At 31.3% G+C, this 25,220-nt stretch overlaps 1 protein-coding gene across 1 annotated transcript in view; it reads left to right on the top strand.

Moving 5' to 3' along the window:
• Nucleotides 1-25,220, top strand: part of Impbeta11 (importin beta11) — a 125,554-nt gene that overhangs the window by 67,672 nt on the left and 32,662 nt on the right. The window contains exons 11-18 of the mRNA XM_085815924.1: nt 4,597-4,637; nt 8,482-8,617; nt 13,327-13,432; nt 18,926-19,089; nt 22,509-22,549; nt 22,900-22,965; nt 24,384-24,548; nt 24,680-24,872. Coding sequence (XP_085672050.1) covers nt 4,597-4,637; nt 8,482-8,617; nt 13,327-13,432; nt 18,926-19,089; nt 22,509-22,549; nt 22,900-22,965; nt 24,384-24,548; nt 24,680-24,872 — 912 coding nt within the window. The remainder of the gene's footprint in view (nt 1-4,596; nt 4,638-8,481; nt 8,618-13,326; nt 13,433-18,925; nt 19,090-22,508; nt 22,550-22,899; nt 22,966-24,383; nt 24,549-24,679; nt 24,873-25,220) is intronic.

Raw genomic sequence — 25,220 nt, 5'->3', positions numbered from 1 at the left:
CTGTTCCAAATACAGATAGCATCATTTCTATAAAAAATGCTTCCAGTAAGAAGCACGAACATGGAGATTTAAATCAATGTGATCTATTTTGCTAGAGCATCAGCTCTCTCATTTCCAAAATTGAAACAGTGTCCATGAAGGTAAGCAAAATGAATGTCAATATCAAGATCTTGCAAGAACTTAATAGTAACCTGAATTTCAATAGAAAGTCTCTGAAACACTAATTTTATGTAATAATTGTAGTGAAGAAAGAGAATCACTACATATTAAAATGCACATTGGTTTCAAACCAGTACTAGAATTTTGAATCCATTTCACAGCAGGGTTTAAGCAAAGCAGCTCAACCTGAAAAACAGAACACTTATCATTAATTCTGTCTTGTTTGAAATTTCTTTCTTTTTTATCTTCTTCATAAACAACAAAAGCAAGGCCAACCTTATTCATCTTACTTCTGCCTGTAAAACAAATTAATTTGTACTCTTTAAGAGCAGCATTGGAAATAGTCAATAACTGGTATTGGATTCCTGTTAAAAGGATGCTGCAGAGAAGAAACTAGAAAATTGCCTCAAGAAAATATGCTGAGTATTGCCTGCAAATGCTTTCCTTCATTGCAATATTGGTCAAAACTTTAAAATCTATGCGTGGAATGCCAAGGAGTAAAAAGTGCCTCATAACTAATAGTCTTATAGCTACGAACCATTCTTAAAAGAAATCTTTGAATTTTTCTTAGAAGCGTGCATTTGACTTTTTTCAGTAAAGAACTACCCCAAACCTGTGATGCATAGAAAATACCAGTACTATTCCTTGCCTATAGATCAATTTAAGAACATCTGTTTTGACTCCATGAGTGTTTTTAGAAATTTTAAATAAACCTGAGAGTACCTTTTCACAAAACTTTCTCTGCAGTCAGTATTCACTTTTTTACTTCATGCATTCATTTTTTTATGTACTATCGTAACATTGCTTAAGTGGATTGAATTTCAGTTTAAAGTTTAGACCTCCGAAAAGCAGTATCAAGTAGGTCTTGAGACAAAGAATAAGCATCGACAAAATTTTGCATTGAAGAGTTAAATGCAGAAGATCATCTGCAAAAATTTTTAAACAGTTTTGAAAAGCAGATAATTCACACAAAAATCATGGATTATAAGATTACACAAAAAGGGTCCAGACACTGATCCTTGAGGACAGCCCTTTTCCAAACTATATTCTTCTAAAGAAAGTTCTCCAGTGCAAGTATGCAAAAAATCCTTAATCAGGTAGAAGTTGTTTCTTTGTACAATAGCACATTTCAGTAAATTTATCATTACTGCCCACCAGGTATTGTCAGAAGTTCCTTTTGTACCCAGAAACATCAATATCATATCATAGTTTTTCCTTTTACCTTCCCTCGCTATGTCAAATAAGCAAAGTTACTCATCTTTAGTTGAATGCTGAGATGCCCTGTTAATCTTCATCCAGTGTATTTCTGCTCCTTGAGTGCCAATTCAGTCTGGAGACATTTTCTTAAGCATGGCAGAATGCTGCTTAATTTTAGTATTTTTAGGAATAGTCCAAATTCTAGCTTTCTTCCACACCACGTAATGAAGAAAAGTGTATCTGATCTAGACAGGCATTAAATAATTTACATGAGATAGATTCACAAATGTCATGAAGATTCTAAACCATTTCATTTGTGATTCTGTTTGGTCTAGGAGTTTGACCTAATTTTAAACTCTTAATAGCATTATCAACTTCAGCTATGGATCATCATCATCATCATCTGATAATGATTGTTGTAAAATAGAAACTTTTGTAGCCTCAAAAGAGGAAGTAACTTTCCCTGATGACAGTTTATTTCCAGAAATTTCAATATTTTTAGAAAAATTCATCTTAACGCCTAAAGAATAAATCTTCTCACAGACATTTTGCATTGTAATATCCGTGAGAAACTCTTTATAAGAATTAAGTTTACTTTCCTCTAACTTAAAATTTAGCCTTGCAAATAAAAGTTCATGTAAATATCTTTTAAAGTTGCATTTTTGGTTCTTTGATATCTCCTCCTAGCTGCATTTAACTGTCTGTGCAAGAGTAATGGGCAATTTTGCCTAAACTCTTTTCCTTCTTTTCATAAGAAGGAAGCGCCCTTATTGTTATTAACTGTCTGTGCATCCAGTCAATCTTAATTGTCCACAGTGGAACATTATGTAAACGAGATTTCTTCAGTGGGATAGTGTGTTCTGCAGCAGAAATAATTAAATTGTGCACCTTTACAATTATTTTACATAAGATAACTGGGGAAGTACAATTTTACAAAGAGTTAAATAACTCTACCTTATCATTTATGAAGAAACTTTGAAAATAACTCCAGTTTGCTCTTTTAATGTTAAAAAGAACACTTTTTGAGGCACTTCTTAAACTGTTTCATACATAAGGCATAGAAATTAAAAAACAAAAAAAAAAAAATCTTATAATCAGACAGAGATTCGACATTAGGACTACACCAGTTTGGGATATTCTGAAGAAGACTTCATTCAACAACTCTTACATCAATATAATTAGATCTCCATGTGCCACAAAAAAAAAAAAAAAAAAAAAAAAAAAAAGAGGTCTACAGTTTTCATTAACAACAAAAAGATGCCAAGTGCTCAGAAACACACAAAACTTTAAACTTCTGGAGTTAGTGAAGTGACTAAACCAAATATATGGTTTATTCTTTGAATCTATATCCCAGATAAAATGTATCCTTTTTCTCGAAACAATTAAGTGATTTTTGTAAGATCAGCATTAGTGTGTGTACATGGTTCACAATAATAGGAAAACCAGACAAAATCAAAGTTCGCAACTGAAATATCAACTGTAACCATGTTATGATCAATATTTTCTAAATCAAGGAAAGCAGATATAGAACTTGAATGAATAATAAAGGGCGCCTTGCTAATTTCAGAAGTCGAATTGAAGAAAACTCTACAAGTTTGTGGATATTCGGGAAGTATTCCTTTGAAACAATGAGGTTCTTGAATTGAACAACATGTAGGGAAAGAAAAGGAATATTAGTCAAAGTAAGTTTGAGAAACAATCATATTTCTAGAAAACTCAATATGTAATGTATTACAGCAATTTGGAAAGGGTTTATGATTGGCATCAACGTTTTTCCTAGCATTCTTAATTCTTTTATTAAATCGGACACAGTTAGTATATATCTGAATATCCTGATCACATTCTGAACTTTTATGCTCTCCCATACAACTAAAGCAGGTTAGTGAATTTTTCCAGTTAGATGCCTTATGATTTTATGTTAAACGTTTAAAACGATGATTTAAGACAACAAAATCTTCTGTTTTACAAATTCCAGTTCAGTCTGAAGGACTTAAATCTTCAGAATTTCTTGCAACAAGCTGCATTTGTTTCAATTACAATATGCCTTCCATCTCTAAATTTCTTCAACACAAATCTCACTTTTGTTTGAACCAATACTTTATCTAACTCATCTAATTCAGGATTCTGCTTTTTCAATGCATTTACTAATTCTGCTTCACTGATATTATTTGGAACATTTTGTAGAAGAAGCATCAGGTTTCTGCCTTTAGTAGAAGCAGAAATTAGGTTGAAACCATTTCTTATCATCTTGTGAAGAGTACTTTACAAGCTCTTTTTTACCACTACATTTCATTTTTTTGATACCAACCTTGCTTTTCTTAGATCGATTTCAACCTTGATTGGTTTTTAACCTCTTCAGTTGAGCACCTAGAGTCAGTTGACGAATATTAAATTCAAAAGTTTTACTTTCAAACTGGCCAGCGGGTGGTACCACAATCTCGGAATAAAGTTTAATACAGCTATCAGGTAATGCATTTCGGCAAGTCTGGCAGCAATTTTTAACCGTGAAGCTTTCAAACTTCTTCACAATGAAAAGTTTTAATTCGCCAAGAGCATTTTTTACTTCCTCTCTCACCTGACATTTAGGTTACTTTTTGCATTTAATGCAATGTCCAGTGACTGCAATATTTCTCAAATGCATTATAAAAGCATCCTCTTCAACTGCTGTGATAATGGCAGTGTCGCCAATAAGCTAGGCTTAGCAGTAATGTTTATTATTATCCCCTATAAAGCATAAAAAAAAGTGAACATACCTTAAAAACTGAGACTACTTAAGGCAGTGATCCGAGTTCCACTTGCAAAATCATAAAATACTCCAAAATAACAAAATATAAATGCAAATAAATAATTATAACAAGAGCCAAAAAACAGCGTATTTACCCCTATGTCACAGTGCCCTCTTTTCAATAATGTACTTTTATAACGAAATTCTTTAGGTAGTTTAATTTTATATGGCAAGATACGAGATATATTTACAAAATTTATACTTTTTCAGTATTTTGTTTACATTTAATGATATACAACTGGGAGGGCATGGGTGCTGAATATTTATTTAGGAATTTTTATCTAGTAGCTAATTTCTATGTGTTAAATATTGAATATCAAACTTAAAATATTTTACAGCATATATGTGTGTTCTGCAGTATATAAATGTATATGAATAAGTGTTGAATGATTGTATGAAAAATTTTTTAATATCTGAGATGTTTTAAACAAAATTGTGATATCTTTGTTTTTTAGCCTCTGATGAAGGTGGTGAATCATGGAAATTTAGTTTACGTGTAAGTTTTTGCATCTAAAAGATTATTAGTGTGTGTGTGTGTGTATATATATTCCTTTTTCTTACTTTTTCCCTGCTTTTTCTCCTTTTTTTTTTTTTTTTTTTTTTTTAATCTTTAAATTTACATTGCATGCAAAAGGTAGTATGTTTTTAATTTAAAAAGACCAGCCTTTTTAGTATTTATATATAAAAATTTTCAGATGAGTGGAAATTGTATATTTTAATGCTTTTCTTATAAATTACAGATATAAAAAATATTTTCCCACATGTGTGATGAATTTTATTAAAGGCATAAAATTTCATGTAGTTAAGAAAATAATGTATATTTAATAGTGTGTTGTTATAGTTTTGTGAAGATAAAAAAAAAAAAAGAAAAAAAGAAAAAGTAATTAAAAAGTTTTATGTACTTGATTTATTGAAAGTAATTTTAAACCTGAAAATGCTCTTTACTGAAAGTAAATACCTTCAAATTATGTGGAAAGAAGTAACAGCATGCATAAGTCATATATGAATGAATAATTATGTAGTTTGTGTGAGTAAATAACTGCAAGATGGTGATAAGCTACCTGAAAATGAGGTTATAATATGAAAATGTACTGCAGGTAATAAAATTCTTTTAATTCTGCAGCTAATGTTGCCATCTGGCAGGGTACATACACCATTATTTTACCAAGGGGTAGGTGATATTGTCTCGCATCCTCACGTACTTCGAGTAAGATATTGTTGCCATTCTGACTCGGGACATGATTATATAATTATTACATTATAAGCCGCCCAAACGGTATAGTGGTTAGGGAAGCCTGACTGCGATACCGAAGGGCTTGGGTTCAAATCCCAGAGAAAGCATGATTGTAAACTGTCCGTCCCTTCATAGGAGGCGATGGTGTCCCACCTCTTAGGTGCCTCCATAATAAAGAGTCTATACTATATAATATAATCTATACAAGGCCACATCTGGCCTTGTATAGATTAACTGTGTTACACTGTAACAGTTCACAATCTGCTATTGGAAAAAAAAAAAAAAATGCATTATTTTAAATACTTTACAACAGATTACTTTCAACAGATGCTTTTCAACAGAACATTCTTAAAATAGTACACTTTACAAAGACAACACTACAAACTTATATTGTGGGACATCCAAATACAAGTTATAAAAAGAGTTGCGCACACGCATATGCGCAGTCGTAAAGGTCTTACACGCACGCGTAAACGCCTATGCGCATGTGTCAACGTGACGCATGCGCAGAAAGTTTTTAGCTTTGAGGTCCGGATTATGGGTGTCCGAATTAACGACTTTTGACTGTATACTGTTTTGCTTTTTTGAAAATGATATGTGCAAATCAGTACAGTGTGCAGTCCAAGATCCAGACTTGTCGGGACTTTGGCAATTCTTGATTTGGTGTTTTTCTGGATATTAGATCATTCTTTTAAATCTAGTAAGATGACTTGTAGAAATTATAAAATTAAAAATATAAAATAATGAAGCATTTATGACCCCCTTCCCCCAAAATTCTCATTATTGATTTGTTTACTTTGAACATTTGCTTATTAAACATTCTTTCAATGTAAGTTTAATTTGCTTCATTTTTTCCTGCTAATACTTTCTCTTCAATTTTATAGATAGACATAATTTTTTGCCCAGTTACAAAATTCTAAATCCTGTAATTGACTTGTCAACAATTCCCACAGAATCGACAGTCAAAGTTTTTCTTTTTCTGAAACCTTTCTGTCACTTTCCTCATTATTAGTAGTGATATTTTCTGGATTTAGAACCATACTACAGATTTCACTGTCTGTTAGTTGATTGATGATTGTAGCATTGTCATCACAATGAATAACTCCAGTAATATCATCTTTATTTATTACCAATTCTCCACATTTCTTCAAAAATTCCATTAATTGGAAAATTTGACTTTTAGTTTGCAATATCTGAACTCCTTCAAATTCACACCAATCATCATAAAACTTAGTTACTGTCTGCTATACATTATTGGCGGTGTATCATGAGATTGGCAATTAACCACTTGCGCTAAAAAGACGTGCCCACACGTCGAGATGCTTTTGCCTCAAACCGCGAGCAACGTGAACACCATGTCGATAGCTATTTATCGCAAAAATGAAACTAACGTGGTGCACACGTCGCTTAACAATGAGATTGTTTATTTCTCGAGTTACAGCTCTGGATTGCACTCGCAGACGCGGAGCGACTTAAATGAGACACTTTACCGCTTGTTATATTGTAGCGAACGGCACTGCAACCATGAAGTTTAGTCATAGCGCAAATGGTTAAAGACGTGCTGTTACATGAAATTTTGCCTTTCTTTTATCATATACTTACAAAGTTAAGCCTGAATTATATTAGTTATTTATTATACTCTCTGTTTTCCCCACATGTTTAAGGTTTAGCTGAGTCCTGAATAAATAAATTTCCACATATACTTAAGTCTAATCCAGTGCTAATACTAAGCATTTTGCAGCCACATGCAGTCTCTGCAGGCCCAAAATTCTGCTGTCACGTGTCTCTCTAAATTCTAAATTTTTTCTGTCCCTAAGTTTTGCATCTGAGTGCTTTTGGTAAATTCTAGAGATTTTGCTATTTCTTATTTTGTTATTACCACTTCTCTAAATTATAAACATTTGACTGCCTTAAATTCTACCTCCTGGTGCAGTCGCAACTGCGCTGACACCAGTCCTGGGCTTATCTGAATAGTAAACTAGTTGTTTTGAAATCAAGCAACACTAAATGTAATCTTTTGGTCTGTGCTTGCATATGCTTGCATATTTTTTATTCCTTGCATATGGAAAGAAATTTTTTATTAAAGTTCCTTTTGTCAGCATACTCTACATTTAGCAGTGCAATTAGTTAGGTTTCCATACATCCCATATATACAGGACTGTAACCATATTTTACTACTCAGACTTATATTACTATTTGTCCTTACATGAGACAGCCGGAGTATGGTGATACAAAGTATATTGATTAGAAGTCATGCCTAATAAAGCTGAACTTGCCATTCCAGTCCACAATGCAAGTATGGAGAGAATATTTTTCCTTTCAGCTCAATGGTCAGAGCAAAGAAACAGGTTGTCAGTAGAGGCGACTGAAGCATTTTTGATTTGTCATAATAATTTTCAAATGACATCCCCTCAGTTTTATATTTCAGAACGTAAAATCAGCTTTAAAATATGACAGCTGAAAAGGATTAGCTTCACATCTTCTTTATTATTTTATGTTTTTTGTTATTCTATGTGTTCATTTTATTAGATTGCTTAAATTGTATTGCTTTTTAATCACGATAAATAAAAGCATTACCTACCCACTTTTCTCATGTTTTATTTATTTAATACTTAAATGTCTGGTATCAGTGCTTGGCAATTATGGCAAGGCTAGATTTAGCTGAAATTTGTAATCATCGCCAAGCATAATATCAATATTAAAGGTTACCATGCTGTTTGATAATCAATTACTAATATTTAAAAAAAAAATTGGATGCTTAGTGAGTCAGTTCTTAAACCTCAGTGTGTTGATAGTCAAGCAGTGATGAAAGAAAAAAAAATAAATAAATAAATGATTCACCAGGTTGAAGTTAGTGCCAATGTAAAATTAAGAATCAGGACTCTCTATGTTTTATTATAAAAAAGTGCACAAATGTATAGCTTAAAAACAAATTTCTAAAAGAAAAGGTTGTTGCTGGTGATCCAGAGATCCAGATTACCATCTTTGTACTGTACTTTGTCCCCACCTTTTTTTTTTAAATCAGTAATTTCCATTATTGAAAAATTTCAGCCTTTGAGTTTTCATAATATTTTGGTATATTAACTGGCTTTATTTTTATTTGTAGCCTTGTACAGAAGTTTTCTTTTTGTCCTTGTTTCATGAATTCCGAAATTTGTTGACTCCCCTTGTTGTTGAAATGACCAAAAATGTACAGAATAATGGCTCAAGAGATTTTATAGATATTTTAAAGAAAGAAGCAAGTAAGTTTATTTTGTGAATATGTGCTGTAAAATGATAATTTAAGTAATTAATGTTATTCAAAAATAAATGTGAAGGTAGTCCATGCCTCACTACCGCATGTTTAGTTTTAATCCTTAGGTTGTGAAACGAGATGAAAGAACAAAGATGTTATGAAAACAAAGTATAAGACATCATAGGTAGATTTTATATGTAGTTTTTAAAAACAAAAACCTTTTTTTTTATGCTGCATATATTTTTGTCTTTTTTGTGTCAAAGCTCCATACCTAAGTATGGTTATACTTGTGTAGTATGTAGTCACTTTTTATGTTGATATATAGAAGAATATATAGGTATATAGATGAATTCATTTAATCCACACACAGTAAGGGTTATGGAGATTGGTGACTTTTGTGTATTATGAGTCATGTATCTCTGAGTTTTGTGTATATTTTTATCTTTCTAAATTTTACAGTACCTTTGGATTATTTGCCTGTAAATAATTAAGCAATTGCATACATTAAGAATTCTTACAGGATTTTCTTAATACAAGGTCATTAATATTTTAATGTAATTATTATAATTATATAAATGCTATGAATGCTTTGGAACATCATTTCTGTTATTACTTATTTTACCACTCTCTGTTTCATTATGTTTTTCCTAAAGTCTACATATTATCATTATTTCCTGCATGTTAGAAAATTTTGCTTCTCTAGAAAGTTTAAATACTGTTAGCCTAATGCTAAACTTTCATTGAAAGTAATTTTTGCTTTCTTGTTATCAGACTCGGTATCTAAATTGTCATTGACAAAGCTTAATATGCTTGAAATAGTTTTCTCAACTGTATTGTTATTAGAGCCTAATTCATTCTAAAACATCTTCTTCTCCTAAAAAATAAGACAATTCTAAATCTCCATTTTTTTTCTGGTGCGTGTGTGTGGAGGGGGAATTCTACTGCTTTTACTTTTTCATATAACTCAAAACTGAAAATCTGCAGTGTCCTTTTCAGTTTCAGTAAAATGTACTGGTAGTCGCAAAGTGAATGATCATTTATGAGAAGTTTTTGCAAGAAACTTGAGAATAAAATAATTCAGTTTTCATAGGCATAAAACTTAAAAGTGGGGGAGGAAACACATGTTCGTTTTGTTAATGCCCAAGATAGAAGCTATGATGATATAGTTCAAACCCAAGATAGAAGTTGTGTGAGTGCAAAGGGAAAAACATAGTAAAGACAAAAGTGATAAATGACAGGGTTTTTTTTTTTTTTTTTTTTTTTTTTTTTTTTTTTTTTTTTTTTAAAGAATGAATTAGCTTTTTTTATAAAAACATTCAACATAAATAAACCTGATTATCCACTAATGAAATTTCTTTCAAAAATTTATTTGCTTTTTAAAATTAAAGCAAAAATAATACTGTTGTCTAAAAACCCATCACTGAAGCCTTTCCTAAAATGAATCCTTATGCATTATGTTTTAGGCATGTGTTCTGTTAGGAATTAAAGATGACAGAATTGAAATTTTGGGTGTATTAAAAAAATTTCCACATCATTTGCCCTCTTTTTTTTTTTTTTTTTTTTTCTGTTTTTCTGTTTTGTATGCCAGAAAATCCCAAGAAATAGTACGCTTAAGAATCCATTTGTATCTGCATTGCATATATTGTAAACAAACCAGTTGAACTGATGGCATGGAAAAGAGGGGACAAATAAATTCTCTATACATAATTACCAAATAAACTCAAAATTAATTTTAAAAAACAGCAGAGATTCACAGTTTGATCTATGTGTAAAAATAATTACAAAAAAGGCACTGTTGCACATACTAGAAAAAGTAAAGATTTAAAGAAGGGAAGCAAATTAGTAAGTGGTTTGTACTAGGGGAGTAACTAAACTGCTTACACGAATGAATCGTGTTATAATCTTTATTCTACAATTTAAGAAATACAGATTTTAAAGGGCAACATATTAACATTAAATGTTGTATTTGGGTAAAACAACTGCTCAGGCTTTAGAAACGCTCATGAAGATGTATAGTAGCAATATGAAAGGTATTCACACTTTAAAAAAGATAAAAAATCCATCACAAGTAAGCCTTCTGGTTGAATTGTGACAGCACAAAGTGAGCAAAACATTGATTTCATTCATCATGACAGGGTATTTTTAGGGCTATTTACTTATTGTAAACCACTTGATTTTGATGGAAGATTTAAACTTGCACTGCACCTACCAGTATATTGTCCAAAGACTTTAGTTCTTTGAACAGGAGGAATGGAAGTATGTATTGAGCAAGTTAATTGGCAGTTTTAATGATAATCCAATACTTATGGATAAAATCATCTGAAATGATAGAAATTAGCGTTACTTGTTTGATATTCAGCCAGAGTTTGCTACTTTTGTATTTACCAGAGTTTGTATAACAATAAAATAAAAAGCTGAAAGCTTTCAGATTTTATATTATGCCCAAAAGGGCATTTTTTTAATGTTTTGTGTGTTGCGTGTATTTATTAAGTATCACGTTCTTCGCACTTAAACCATGAAATTCAACTCAATAGCAATATCTCAAAATACTTAAAAAGAGCTCATCTTTAGACTTTCTGATATGCAGTCTTGCATGCTGGTGATAAAAATGCTTTTTTTTCCCGGACAGTGTTGCCATTGCTCACTTTAAAATCGTTAATTTTGTTAACAAAAATTCATTAAAGTTTCACAAAATATGAAATAGATAATAAAACAAATTCCAAATTTGGGCTTCCAGATGCCCATATTCGAGTGGAGGACTATGTTATTCAGAATTTGATGTCTCTAGATATCGTTGTTTTTTCACAATCTGAGAAACATACACACATTCATGCAAGTTCTTCATTATTTAATTTCTTTAAATATAATGCAGGGCTCTAATATTTGGTGACAACTATTTGAAAAGTGAAACATTTTATAGTGGATGATGCAAATTGCCAAAATGAAATTAATAGCCCTTGTAGGCAAATTGTCCGTTTGGGCGGGGGGGGGGGATTCTAGGCCATATTGGAAATTCTTTTTTGTTTTAACACATTGTTAATTCAGAATTTAGTCCTTCTTTCTGAGGTCACAATGAGAATTACCTGAACATATTGTATCATTTGCAGGAGTTCCATCTATCTGAAACAACCAAAAATGTGAGAATGTGGGAGAGAATAGTATCCTCTCTACTAGAGTTTATCAGTGTCTTAAAACCACACCTCTCAGATAAAGCATGATTAAAATCTCTACTAAGTTGATGCAGTGTCTATAGTAATAGTAAACCAAATCATTGCTAAACAATCTTTGAAATTCACCACTTAGATTCACATTTGTGATATTATACATAGTGGCCTATAAATAGAAGAATAGAAGCCAACATACTTCAGAACAGGTGCCAAAACGAAAGTACTTCAAGACTTCTTTTTCACCTGTTTCTGTTGACAGCTGCATTAAAGAGCATTGTATGTAAATGATGCTGTTGTTTCAAAAAGCAACTTTGACAGCATAAATGGTTGGGGGGGGGGGAAATAGCCTATACTAATGCTTTCACGAGCTATATAAGCACTAGCAAAAGTGTATGATTGCATAAGAATGTATTATTTTGAAGCTAGTTATTTGCTGATATTTTGAATTATTCACAGAAAAAAAAAAAAAGTATTCCAGGTTTTTGAATAGTTTCATCCTACTGCATATATCTTTTTTCCCCAATTCTCTTGAAGTCTTCTGATATGCCACCAGTGAATTAGTGTGTCTGTAGAGGAGTATTTACTAATTGGAAATCTAAAATACTGGGTGGACTGTGAAAAGTAGTAAAAGGTAATTAGTGCAAAGTATTACTACTAAATATTTAAAGTTCCTTCTTATATTGGAAGATAATATTTAAATAGAGAAACCAGAAGAACTTTCAGGTAGAATAGGTATATCAAACTCAGTACTTCAAGTGGACCAAATAGTCATCAGTATTCAATAGTGTGGCCCACAAGGAGGGAAAAATCATACTTAATAATGTATTTAAAAAGTGAGCAAATATATCAAAGTTTATGTAATACTATGAATCCTTAAAAAATAGAAGGAACATGACTAGATCAATACCTGTTGTTTCCCAATACCTGGCATCTTTTGCTGCAACCAGCTTTCGGATATTTTGTGACATGCTGCTCACCCTAGCTATTATCAAAGCATGGAAGTCATGTGTGATGCAGATTTGTAGCTTTCTGGAAGTTGCTGTGGGAAATAGTTGGGAAATTTCTGAATACTTTCTTCGTTGAATTTTTGTTTTAAAGTTCAGTAAGACTAAATTTATTCTATATGTAAATAGGCTGGCAATTCTCAACACTTGTTGAGAAAATATTTCTGTTAAGAGACTGTCTCAAGAGTCCTTTTCAGCACCTTAGGTTTTATCTGCATCATAATATTGTGTAGAATTCTAATTCTTTGTCAGTATGTTTTATATATATATTTTTTATTATTTTCTCGAGTGAACTTAGGCCCACAGAAAAATGAGTCGAGGTTTGCGAGTTTTCCTTGAGATAGAACATTTGAGCAGTAAATATTTTATTTAAAAATTTTATTACAAGTGCTGTAAATTCATTTAAAAATGTGTAAACCATCTTTGTACAGAGGTTTTTGACCTCTACTTTTGGAATTCACAATGATCACTGCTTTTGGAATTTATCTCTAATTTTAAGTTTACCTAAGCATTTTTGTATGAAATGTAATTTTTACCTTTTCTAGTTTACAATGCTGTTGGATTAGCAGCTTTTGATTTATATGATGAAATTGATTTTGACAATTGGTTCACAAGTGTTCTTCTTCATGAACTCAAAGTTAAAGTAACTGGGTATGTGTATTTTTCCTTTATGTAATTATATAAAATTATGTAACAATTTAAATATATGTATTAAATATATATATATTTCATATGAACAAGGTTTTGCCATGCTACCTGAAAAACCCGAAAAAGTCAGGGAATTCGAAAATTGACCAAAATGTCACGCAATCACTTTCTTGGTGAATCGTGTATTGCCTGAGCATCAGGTAAGCGTCATTCACATAACTGGCATAGAGCCAATTTCCACAGCACCAATCAGATAGTCTTTTAGAAAGGCAAAGAAAGTTTCCAGTAACCTCGAGTATCCAAAGATTCACACGTGCATGTGCAGTGCATGTTGAATGAACTTCACATGCGCATGTGCAGTGCATGTTGAATGAAAGTAAATCCCCCTCCCCCATTCTTGTATAAAACAAAATCTTTTAAACCTTTTCTTCTTTGATAAATGCCTTATTTGTCATTTTGCAGTAAAAATAATAATAATAATAATAATAATAATCAGTCATCTAGGCTAACCATTTAATATATTTATATTCGCCAAAATACCATCGATTTTTGTAATTAAGTTTTTAATCCATAAGTAGTTAACTTTATTTTAAAGTTGTTTATATCATTTAATGTGCCTTCTTTCTTCTAAATGTATTTATTATTAATTAATAATACTTTCAAATTTCAGGCAATTTTCTCTTGAATACTTGTGAAACTAATTCTAGCAGTAATATGACATACTATCAAGAAATTTAGTGTGAATATTTTTTACTTATGTATGCACTGCAAAATGTCTAAAAAAGACATTTTCAAATCCCAATAATCCCCAAAGCATTACTAATATATGTATATTATTAAAGTCATGTAATTGGCAACTATTTATGTTTTCAAGTGGTGCCATTATTAATTTATCCTCTGCACAGCTAATGCACACTACGTGTATGGCCTGGAATTTTCCCGAAATGCATCTAGAAAAGTCAGGGAATTTCTTTTTCTTTTTTGAGTGGCAACCCTGTATGAAGTTAAACATTTGAATCTTTTGTGTGGAAAAGATTAGCTTCACCTTTAGGAGTTTCTTGAGCTATTGTAGATGGCCTGCGTAAACCAAGTTATTTAAATACTTAAACACTAATTATTTAAATGCTTTAAATGACTTGGCAAGTATTTAATTAAACGATTAATAAAGGATGTAAAGCAAATTTATATCTATTCTGCATATTGAACTTCATTAAAATTAAATAACCTGAATGAATAAGGAATCCTACAAAAATTTATTTCTACTTAATTATTAAACATTTAAAAGATAGGTTGTATTGCTGATTTGATTTTTGACTCATAATTTTATTCTTTCAAATATATATTGTTATGTGTGTACAGGCTTGTAATGATTTAAATTAGTAATGGATTTTTGTCCTGCTTTCATCTCTTCTTTAAATGGACTTGATTCACCTTCTGTCTTTTCGTGGAATGCAGCAAAGACTCACCAGCCATCTTAGTTGCTGCTCCATCACTTTTGTTACTGGCATTCAATCCCATGCCAGGCACCATAAATTGCTGTATGTGTACGGTTTTTTAATGGATTGAATGATCATAGAATCAATGATAGGTTGATAAAATTTATTTTCCAAAAAGAGGCTCTTTACAGTTCTAGAACTTTTCACAAAAGTACTAGTACAGCTTTTCTCAGTATGACAGGGCCCACTTGCAGCCGAGCGGTAAAGGCGCTGAACACTGGTAGTTTGGTCTGAGGCTCAAATCTCACGAACGAGCTGGCTGCAAGGGCATTTTTGTGGCTTTCCCAATGTGTCTATGAGCCAGTTTCCCTTAGAAAGTCTTCCACAAATGCATCTCTTCCCTCGGGCGTTTAGCCCTAGTGTGATTTGCAATAATCTCAATAAACCAAACCAACCTCAGTATGACAGAGCACAATCAGTAGTTACCACTTCAAACTACTAAGAACATTAAACATGAAACAGTATGAAAAGCCCCAGTGCATAAGCTGACACAGTGATCTCTCATTACTCTGAGCTAAATTCAGAACTAAATTGATGCTCTCTCCTGTCTTATGTAATTTTCCCCCATCGGGCGAGAAATTTCAAATACCTTCGATTTTTTTAAATTGCTGGAAGGCATATACAGTTACAGCCACATAGGGGATTACCATTAGAAGGATTGGACCAGTTACATAAGTATGGAACCAAAATATCACCAAATGGTCGCTAAATTTGGCGATTTCCTCTCAAATTTGGCGACATGGCAACATCATCAAATTCATTACCAGCTATGATGGCAATTTGGCAAGATAGCTATTTACAGTACACTCCCGATTATCCACGGAATTGGGTGGCGCGGCCGCCGCGGATAACAAAAATCGCGGATAATCCGAAAAAAGCTAAAAACAGGTATAGCAAAAGAGAAAACAGTGAACTATGAAACTATGAAAAATCATTTTATGTACAATAAAACGTAAAATAAACAGCAGGAAATGTTTAACTAACACTTAATATTTTAGTATATCACACAAAACTAACCTAAAATGCATTTTGTTAATTAAAAAAGTGCTTTGTACTTACGAGAGGCGTCAAAGGATATACAGAAAAATTAATACATATGTAATATTTTAATACTGTAATGTATTATGTAATTATAAAAGCATTAATTGTAAAACTACACCTTTTTGAAGAAATCAGTCATTTGTGTTTGCTTCTTGTTTTGCATTTTCTCTTGATCCAAGATTTCATTTTTCGTAGCATAAGTTTCTCGGCCAACTCCGCGTCGTCTTGTTCTTCCAAATAGCTCAGCAGTCCGTCGACTTGTTGCAAAGCCGCTTCGTGAGTCTTCTGCATCTGCACAGTGGGCTCTTCTTCGCCTTATCTTTGCTGTCCTTCATTTTCAGTCTCTCCCCTTGCTTTCTTCACAATTTCGTCATCTGCAACCTTTCGAAGCCAGGTTCGTTGACATCACACTCCAACCACTCGTTAATGTTTTCAGCATTGGTGTTCTCACCAGCCGGAACTGTTTTCACGATATTGGCAAGAGCTACCGTGGGTGTGTCTACATCTTCATTCTCTTCTTCACACCTCGAAGGGGTTAGGTTGTTGTTGGCTTCAATATTAGGCATGAGTTTTCTCCATGATTTTATGAGGGTTGACGGTTTCACCGAGTCCCATGCAGATGCAATATCGTAGATGCTGTCCAAGATTGTGTAGTGTTTCCAAAACTCTTTCAAATCATAACCTTCTTCAATTTTGGTCATTAGCAGCTTGGTTTGGTATGTTCTCTTCATTGTTGCAATGACTCCTTGGTCCATGGGTTGGATTATCGCAGTAACGTTTGGGGGGGAGAAACTTTGCAAAAATTTGTCCATCAGAAGACTTTAGCACGCTTGTTGCTAGGTGAGAAGGTGCATTGTCGATCAATAGCACAGCTTTTTCAGGCAGGTTTTTCGATTTAAGACGTTTACACACTTGAAGAGCAAAGATTTTTTCGAACCACTTTCTCAGCGAAGCTGAACATTCTTGAGGCTGTTCATGTTGCATTATACAAGAGATACTACACTTTACATAAAATTCCACTAAATTTATTTACACAAATACTAAATTCAGTATTTTTGTAAACAGTAAATAACAGTATTATTAAACAGTATTTTTTGAAAAAGTGGTTACAGAATAGGCAACTTGCAAACTTTAATTTTTTTGCTACAATCAGAGAACTACCATCTGCCCATTTTTCCAGAAAGAAAAATTTAGAATCTAATCTTGGATGCAATTTTTTTCACAAAGAATTTTTCTTGATTTTTTTACATATGTATAATATTTCCACAGCCAGCAACTTTTCAACTTTTTATGTAATTTTATTTCTGCTGCTATTGATTTTAATGTAAATTTTAAAAATTAATGTTTTTCATGTTTAAGGCTTGCTACTTTGCATATATACTTAGTCTTACTTATACTTTCCCATCTCATTGGGATTATATGTCAGTGCAGAAGTTTGCAAAATTATCTACTATACATACTATGAATTATATGAAGTGGTTGTGTTGAGACTTTGACCATTGGCAAATTTAAAAGATATAAAATGAAAAATATAAGTTACTAAAAAGTGTAACTATCAAAAGAGTATAATTAGTAATGATTTTCTCTTCAACTTTAAAAAGTTGTTAATTCATGTCTGTAAGTAAAAGTGAAAACTACTACATTAAAAACCATCATAATAAATTATCAAATGTATGGTTTATATGTTTTGAAAAGTACTTAATTATTATTTTCAAAAACAAAGGCTTAATAAATGTTTTAAAGAACTGATTGTCTTAGTTAAATTACTTTAAATCTGTGCTTTATTTTATGCATTGCTAATTTAAGTCCTTAGAAATAAATTTTCCATAGAATATTCCACATTTTCTGTTAAATTGATGCAAAATTTCATGATAAGAATGATCTTTGTATTAAATCTAAAGTAAATACTAAAACTATAGACAAATGCAAAAATATAAAATAGATTTTACCTGATTAATTTCAGATTACATAAGAGGCATAACACTGCCGATTTTATGTACATAGCTGAAAACAAGTATATCTTTTCATGTAATCAACATCACTTGAATTCGATGAGGTAAAAATACAGATGGTTGGTGGCCAGTGCCATGCTGGTGTTTATTTCATCATTATTTCATCAGCTTGTCATCTTGTATCAGGATCAATTATCTTACATTTGTGGTTAATTTGCAAGTTTTCATATTAGGTAGCTGCTTGTTCATCTACTTAAGCAACTTAAAATCTAGAAAATTGAAAATTCCTATATTGACATTCATTCATTCTGCTTATTTGCAGCATCATTGGATGGCTGTTTATGATGCTGCATAAGAAGGCTACTACATTTAGCGCTTTGATGCGCATTTGGCAATTGGCACCCTATAAACAGAAAAGTGTCAAATAAATGTTAAATTAATTGCTTTTCAAACAATTCTGGTAAATTTTTGGATGCAAGATTTTTTGTAATAAGCTGTGAATCATGAAGAAGCATTACTCAGTGCTGCTTTCATGATAAAATCATGATTTATATATTTGTTCATTACTGTGAAACAGCTGCAATATTTCGAGACAGCTTAGGTTGAAAATTTTACAGAATAACTCCTTTTTGATATAGATTCAGTACATCAAACCAACTTACAGTTTTGTAATCTTCAAAATAATATTTAAAATTGAAGCATGAAACAGAAGTTTGAATTGAAACATGTTTTGCTTACTTTAAAATGAAATTAATTTTCTATGAATAATTTAGAAAAAAAAAAAAGCTTTTTTTTCCTTCTTTGATATGTTCCATCTAAACACTTGTATATAAGAGGATAAATAGAATTTCTTAAAATGTAATATTAACTACTGTACATTGCTGTGAATGACTGAAAAAAATTTTATAATTTGCTGAATTCTTTTGTAAAATTTCTATGTTATGCTCCAGTATTATAAAATTATCCTTTTTTATGTTTTTTGTTTGTTTGTTTGTTTGTTTTTTTAGTTATTATGTAATTAGACGACGGGTTATTTGGCTTATTGGACAGTGGGTCAGCATAAAAATGTCACCTGAAATGAGGCCTTTACTCTATGAAGTGATCTTAGAATTGCTGAACAATGAGGAGAACCTTGTTGTTCGGCTTGCTGCTGCAAATGCTCTTAAAGTTGATATCCTTCTGATATATAAGTTAAAATATCATTGTAATATTTATTTGACACATTTGGAGTATTATATAAAAGAATACATATTATTCCTTGCATTGTGCCAACACTTTTGCATGTGATATTTTTATTGACATTTTCATGATAAGGAGGCCCGGTGGCGCAGTGGCTAGCACATTGCGCAGCAGGACCACAGGTCCAGGGATCAATCCCCTGGATGGGCAAGGTCCACTCAGCCTTTCATCTCTTGATTTCCATCCTTTGGGATGATAAAATGAGTACCAAGTTTACTTGGGGACTAAACACTGGGGTTTCTGCGACAAGCTGACCACTTGTTCAGGGCATTATTTACGCTCCCCGGGGCCACGGATTGTAAGCATTGTGACAACTCTAGTGGTGCAGTGGTTGCGCCCTGAAACCACATAGCAAATGCCGTACATATAGAGGGTTTTTTTATGTATGCAGTTTAATTACTGCAATTTTTTATTGTTTATGATGGAAATCATGATGTGCGATGACTAACTTTTGAAATTTAAAGTTGTTTATATTAATAAAAGGAAGTTATTTTGTCTCACCGAAAACGAATTTTAAAAGGCATCCGATCTGAAGTATTAATACCTAAAACATATATGATTCTACAGTCATTTTGTGTTATTTAGATGTAAAAGATCAGTAATCAATTCATTTTCACTCAAAAATTTCAGAAAAAAGAGGAGAGAAAAGAAATTCGGAAAATGGAGATTTCAAGGCACAACCACCGCGCGTCAAAGGGTTAAGCATAATTAAGATACATTTATACTTATTTTGCACTTTTGCTCAATGCAGTGAATTATGCTGATACAGAACAATGTTCTTACATAAAATTAGGTGAAGCAACAATCTTGGATTTAGCATAGATTAAGTCAAGGCTTCGTCAATTTTGAGGGCAGACAGGTACAGGTTCCCTTCATAAGGAACAAAGAAATCTACTGCAAAATGAAAGCCATAGTTGTGTTTATACTCAAAAGAAGTAAAACGAACAAGAAGGTAGCATTGTCTTTTGGCAGAAATTGTAGCAAAGAAAAATCAAGTTAATAGAATTTTAAAAGTGTTAGGAAGAACTGGAATTGAATTAAGGTAAACATTAAGATTTGAAACAAGATAAATCTTTGTGAATATGAAAAACTTCAAGAAAATCCAGTTCACTAATAGAAAAAGCTCTTTGAATAGTTTTTGCAGATCCAAAATCAAAATTATGATTAGATTTCTAACTATGATTAGCTATCAAAGACTTGTTAATTTCACCTTTTTGGACATGAGATTCATGTTCCTTGATGTAGAACTTTAATATTCTTTCAGTTTGGCCAATATATTTCAAATCACGGTGACAAAATGTGCTATAAATTCCCCAAGAATAAAAGTCAGAAATGGAATCTTAAGAATCAAGCCATGGATTTTATTGATAGGTAAGAAATGACTTGAAAATTTAACTTTGTGGAGGACCCATGCGATTTTGTAACTGATAGAAGAATGAAATGTAAGCATGTCAAGGTTATTAATGTTATTTTAAACAGCAGAATGTCTTTGTTGGCAAGAAGAATATTTAATATTTTTTAAAGGCTTTATCAATGTTGTTTCCTATGGCTTTACCATGGGAAACAATCCTCAGTCAATGGCAACTGATTTTAAATAACTGATTCATTATTGAGCTAATGGTTGAACAATGTGCATTATTAATGCTTCACCTTCTGAGAAACAAACTTTGAAAGTACGAAATACATAATGAAAAGAAAAGCCTTCTTTTCCCTCCTCAGCTAGGTGACATGACTTAGCATGAGGAGGCAGACAAACAGAAAAGTATTTATAGTAAACATTAGTGCTGAAATCAGATTCATTGCAGATTATGAGAATATCAAGAAAGAGAAGAGGAGAATATCAAGAAAGAGATTTTGTTTCAAAAGTGAACTAGATGGTTGGATCAGTCATATTTATATCAAATAAAGTCTGGAATGGATCTTCTTTAATATCAGCAAAAAGTGTGAAAGTGTCATCTTACAGAACTGATAGGATTACCTATAGTTAATCCTTCCATGTGGCAATAATATTCATTTTTGAAAATAAAATTGGTTTGAGTGAAAGAAATGTTAGTAAGAGAAATTAAGTCTTCAATTTCTAAATGTGTGAAATGGAATTCTGAAAGTTTAGTTTTTAGACATTTTAGTACTGCTTCGACTGGAACATAAGTAAACACTGGTGTTAATATCAAAGAAAAACATAATGGAGTACAGGAAAGAAATATCTATAAGTTTATCAACGATTTCAAAAGAATTTTTTACAGCATAAATATAGTTAGAAAGTAAGAGAGAAGATACAGAAACTAAATATTTGTTGGCCAAAGGATGATGTTGTTCATAAGTTAAAAACTATAGGTCGGAAAGAAATTCCATTTTCATCGATTTTGGGGAGAGCATGAAACCTAACACAGTTGGCAATAATTGGTATGAATTTTTTTTTTTTTTTTTTTTTTTTTTTTTTTCCTTTTTTTAATACTGACTTATATTAGAAGATTTAACAGCTGTTTTAACTTTTGAGAAATCAGAAGTTGAAGGATCTTTAGGGATCAAGCAGTATGAAATTAATCAGTATGACTAAGGAATTTCATTTTCCTTCATCATACTGATCAATCTTTAGAAATTAAGCAATATGAATGTGATCTTTAGGGATCAAGAAGTACGCATTGTTATGCTTCGAATGAAATGGAAGCACAACAAGGTTATTATTGAGTGTTCTCACATTTTGACTATTTACATTAAAATTATATGGATACATAATTTTTGCAAATGTATATTATCATTCATGATATTTCTGTTTTATTACTGTGGCACTTTTCCATTCGAACATTTTATAATTAATAGCTGTGATTTTTCTTTTGTGTTAAATTATGTATATTTTGATTGTAATTAAAGTTTACTAATAAATTAGTAATCATTTTAATTTTCAGTAATTGCTGTTAATTAATAAATAGATAAATTGCTTCATATTGTTAATGAACAACAGTGAAATAGTTTGTTGTTCATTTGAATATTGTAAATAATATATGCAAGTATACTACTGAACCTCAATTATCTGAACTGAGTTACATGAGTAATTTAATCATGTTTAAAGAATGATAATTTTAAAAAGTCTTTGGTTTACAAATTACATTGAGTTCTAATAATTAGTTATGTGGATAGTTAACTATTTGGATAATTAAGGCTACTGCATCATTGTACCAAATAAAGAGAAACTATAATTGGGCAAAATTTTCTTTTGAAAGGTGAAGTTATTAAAATCGTGCATTTATAATTATAAATTCTGTATTTGCAACAGTGTGTTACAAGTTCACTCGTTATTTATTAAACTATATCAGTGTAATTAGAGAAAGTATGCTCTTTAACTAGCATTACCTGTAGATGATTTTGAATTCAGCACAGAGCAGTTTCTTCCAGTAAATATATATTTTATTTTTATCTCTCTTTTTTCTTAAGTACTAAATTACATATTGTCTTGTTTTATGTAATACAGCTGAATTTCTATATTAAACTAGTAACGTTTTCAATTGTTTAAAAACTCATTTGAATTGCCAATATATTGTTTTAAAATTAAAAATGCAGATTACTTTTTTAATGGCATGTTTTAAGTTAGTTGAACAAGATTTGAAATTCTATTAGTTTCCACGTTTTTTCTTCTCCCATAAATTTAAAAATTGATATTTCTAAGAGTGGTAACATTATATTCATTAAAACTCGCAATGTTTTGTATCAGAAAGTCCTTTCAATTAATATAATTTTTTTACAGTTTTTAGAAAAAAGTATTTCTGCTGTTTTTATGCTTTTGAAAGAAGTAAAGGAATGTGATTTAAAGGTATATTTTTATATCATTGTATTAAAAATATTGTTATATAAAAATCTAAATATTTGCTGTGAAAATTCTGGCGTCTATAGTTTTTGTGTACATTTGAGTCATTATTCATGGAGCACTAAAACTCAAAAATGCAATAATGATATTACAATAGCAGTTGCAAATTTTTTGATTTCGTTTACTTCTTCACTAGAATTTAATACTTTAGTTCCTGTATTAGTTTAATTTCATGCATGTGATATTTTGTTTATTGTATTATTCTTTAATATTATAAATTCTAAGTTAGAGAAAATAAAAAGTTAGTAAAAATAAGAATAAGTGGGCTGTAAAAATTGTAAATAGGACATACATATGAAGTAATTAAAAGGTAAGCTAACTAGATAGCAAATAAATTAACCACCTTACTTCTTGGGAAAAGTTAGAAATTTTGATTCTAATGTATTAACCAACTGAGAATTATGGCTTAATGTCTAAGCAGCTTGAATTGTGATTTGGCCTCAGGACCTTTCTTTCTTTCTTTATTTCATAATGCAGACTGAAGATAGTTGTTCCAGTTTTTATCACTTTTTTTTTTCTTCATATCTATTACTTCTTTGCGAAACCTGACTGATATAACCATGGTAATCTATGCGAATACTCGAGAATACCTATAAGGACAGTGACTGGTATGACATGTGAATGTGATTCAGCTTTCTTCAAACCATACCTTCTGAGATAGCAGGATAGCTTTCAATTTCATTATTGGACAAATCTCTGAGACCTATTAACAAAATAACAAATATAAAATGCCTCAAAATTAAGCATGTGGTTAAAAGAATGTTACTGCAATCACTATCACAAACAGACTGAGCATATTTTCAAAAGAAGGCAGGAAATAGTTGCAGCAGGAAGGCAGATACTGTTTTTATCTGCCTTCTTTCTGCAATCGTATATTATTGGTTACAGTAGGAAGGAGTTATTGGTTGTAGCAACATTATTCAGTTGGAGCCAATTATATTTGGCTCCAAATGAAATTCCCAATTAATAAAATACCCCCATTTATATTTTCTCTGCCGTGACCAACAGCAAAAAACTATATGTTTAGTTATATATTATTAAAATTCATTCTGAGGTTGGAATTACCATTTAATACTGTAAATATAATCATTCACATTTTAGTTGCTTATGACAACTGCCACTTCATGGGTTAAATGCATTTATTAATAAGTAAATATGGTTAAAATTTTCATTAGTTTCTGTTTTAATATGAGTTTCAGTATATCATAATGACAGTATTTATAGACTCTATTACTTATTCAGTCGTATGATAATTTTTTTATAGCTTGACATATTGGTCTTAAATCCTGGTAAATTTGTAAATATGTGGTTTTTTCCCCTGTATATTTATCTTGAATGCTTAATTCTTCTTTTTTATTTTTTAGATGTCAGTTTTACATGTGTTGTCTTTCATTGTTGAACGAATGGGATCTGAAGTACGCCCCTATGCAGAATCTCTTACGCAATATTTACCACAGTTATGGGAAAATTGTGGTGATCATAATATGTTGCGATGTGCAGTTATTTCATGTTTTGTCCATTTGATGCAGGTATGTTTATTCTTATCGTTCAATGTTCATAGATTTTGAAAATTTGGAATTGAATAAATATCATTATTGCTGCTTTCATGAAAAAAAAAAAAAAAACTTCTTAATACCTATATCTGTATTTTTTCCTTCAGGGTCTTGGCACTTTGAGTGAATCCTTGCATCCATTCCTCCTTCCTATGATAGCATTCAGCACAGATGTTTCTCAGCCTCCTCATGTTTATTTATTAGAGGATGGTTTGGATTTGTGGTGGGCTGTGCTGGACAACACATCCACATGCAGTCCAGAATTGTTAAACTTAGCCACCAATATGATGCCTTTATTAGGTAAACAAAACCAAATTATTCTTTTTAGAACAGAATTTTATAATTAAATGTAAAATTTAATAGTTTCTTAAAAGCATTTTTCAAATGCATTTAATGAATAAATGTGTCTGTACAGTGCCAACTTACGTATAAGCTGCACAAACTATAGCTTACAGCCCCCCACTTTCTTGGGGCCATCCCCAAAATTTATACCATATCTCATATAAAAAAAATTTACTCATATTCCTCATAAAGGGCCCCATATTTCAAATAGCTTAGGATTTCATCAAATTCTAAATCCGATCCTGTGTGCATGAGTGTAAATGTATAAAATTTTGATGTACATTGACTTTATTAAGAGTCCTTTAG

This window comes from Stegodyphus dumicola, chromosome 4 (genome assembly GCF_044657685.1).
Source record: "Stegodyphus dumicola isolate Sdum_Otavi_A_Nest chromosome 4, ASM4465768v1".
Classification (NCBI taxonomy): Eukaryota; Metazoa; Arthropoda; class Arachnida; order Araneae; family Eresidae; genus Stegodyphus; species Stegodyphus dumicola.
This window is presented reverse-complemented; position numbering and strand designations above follow the sequence as displayed.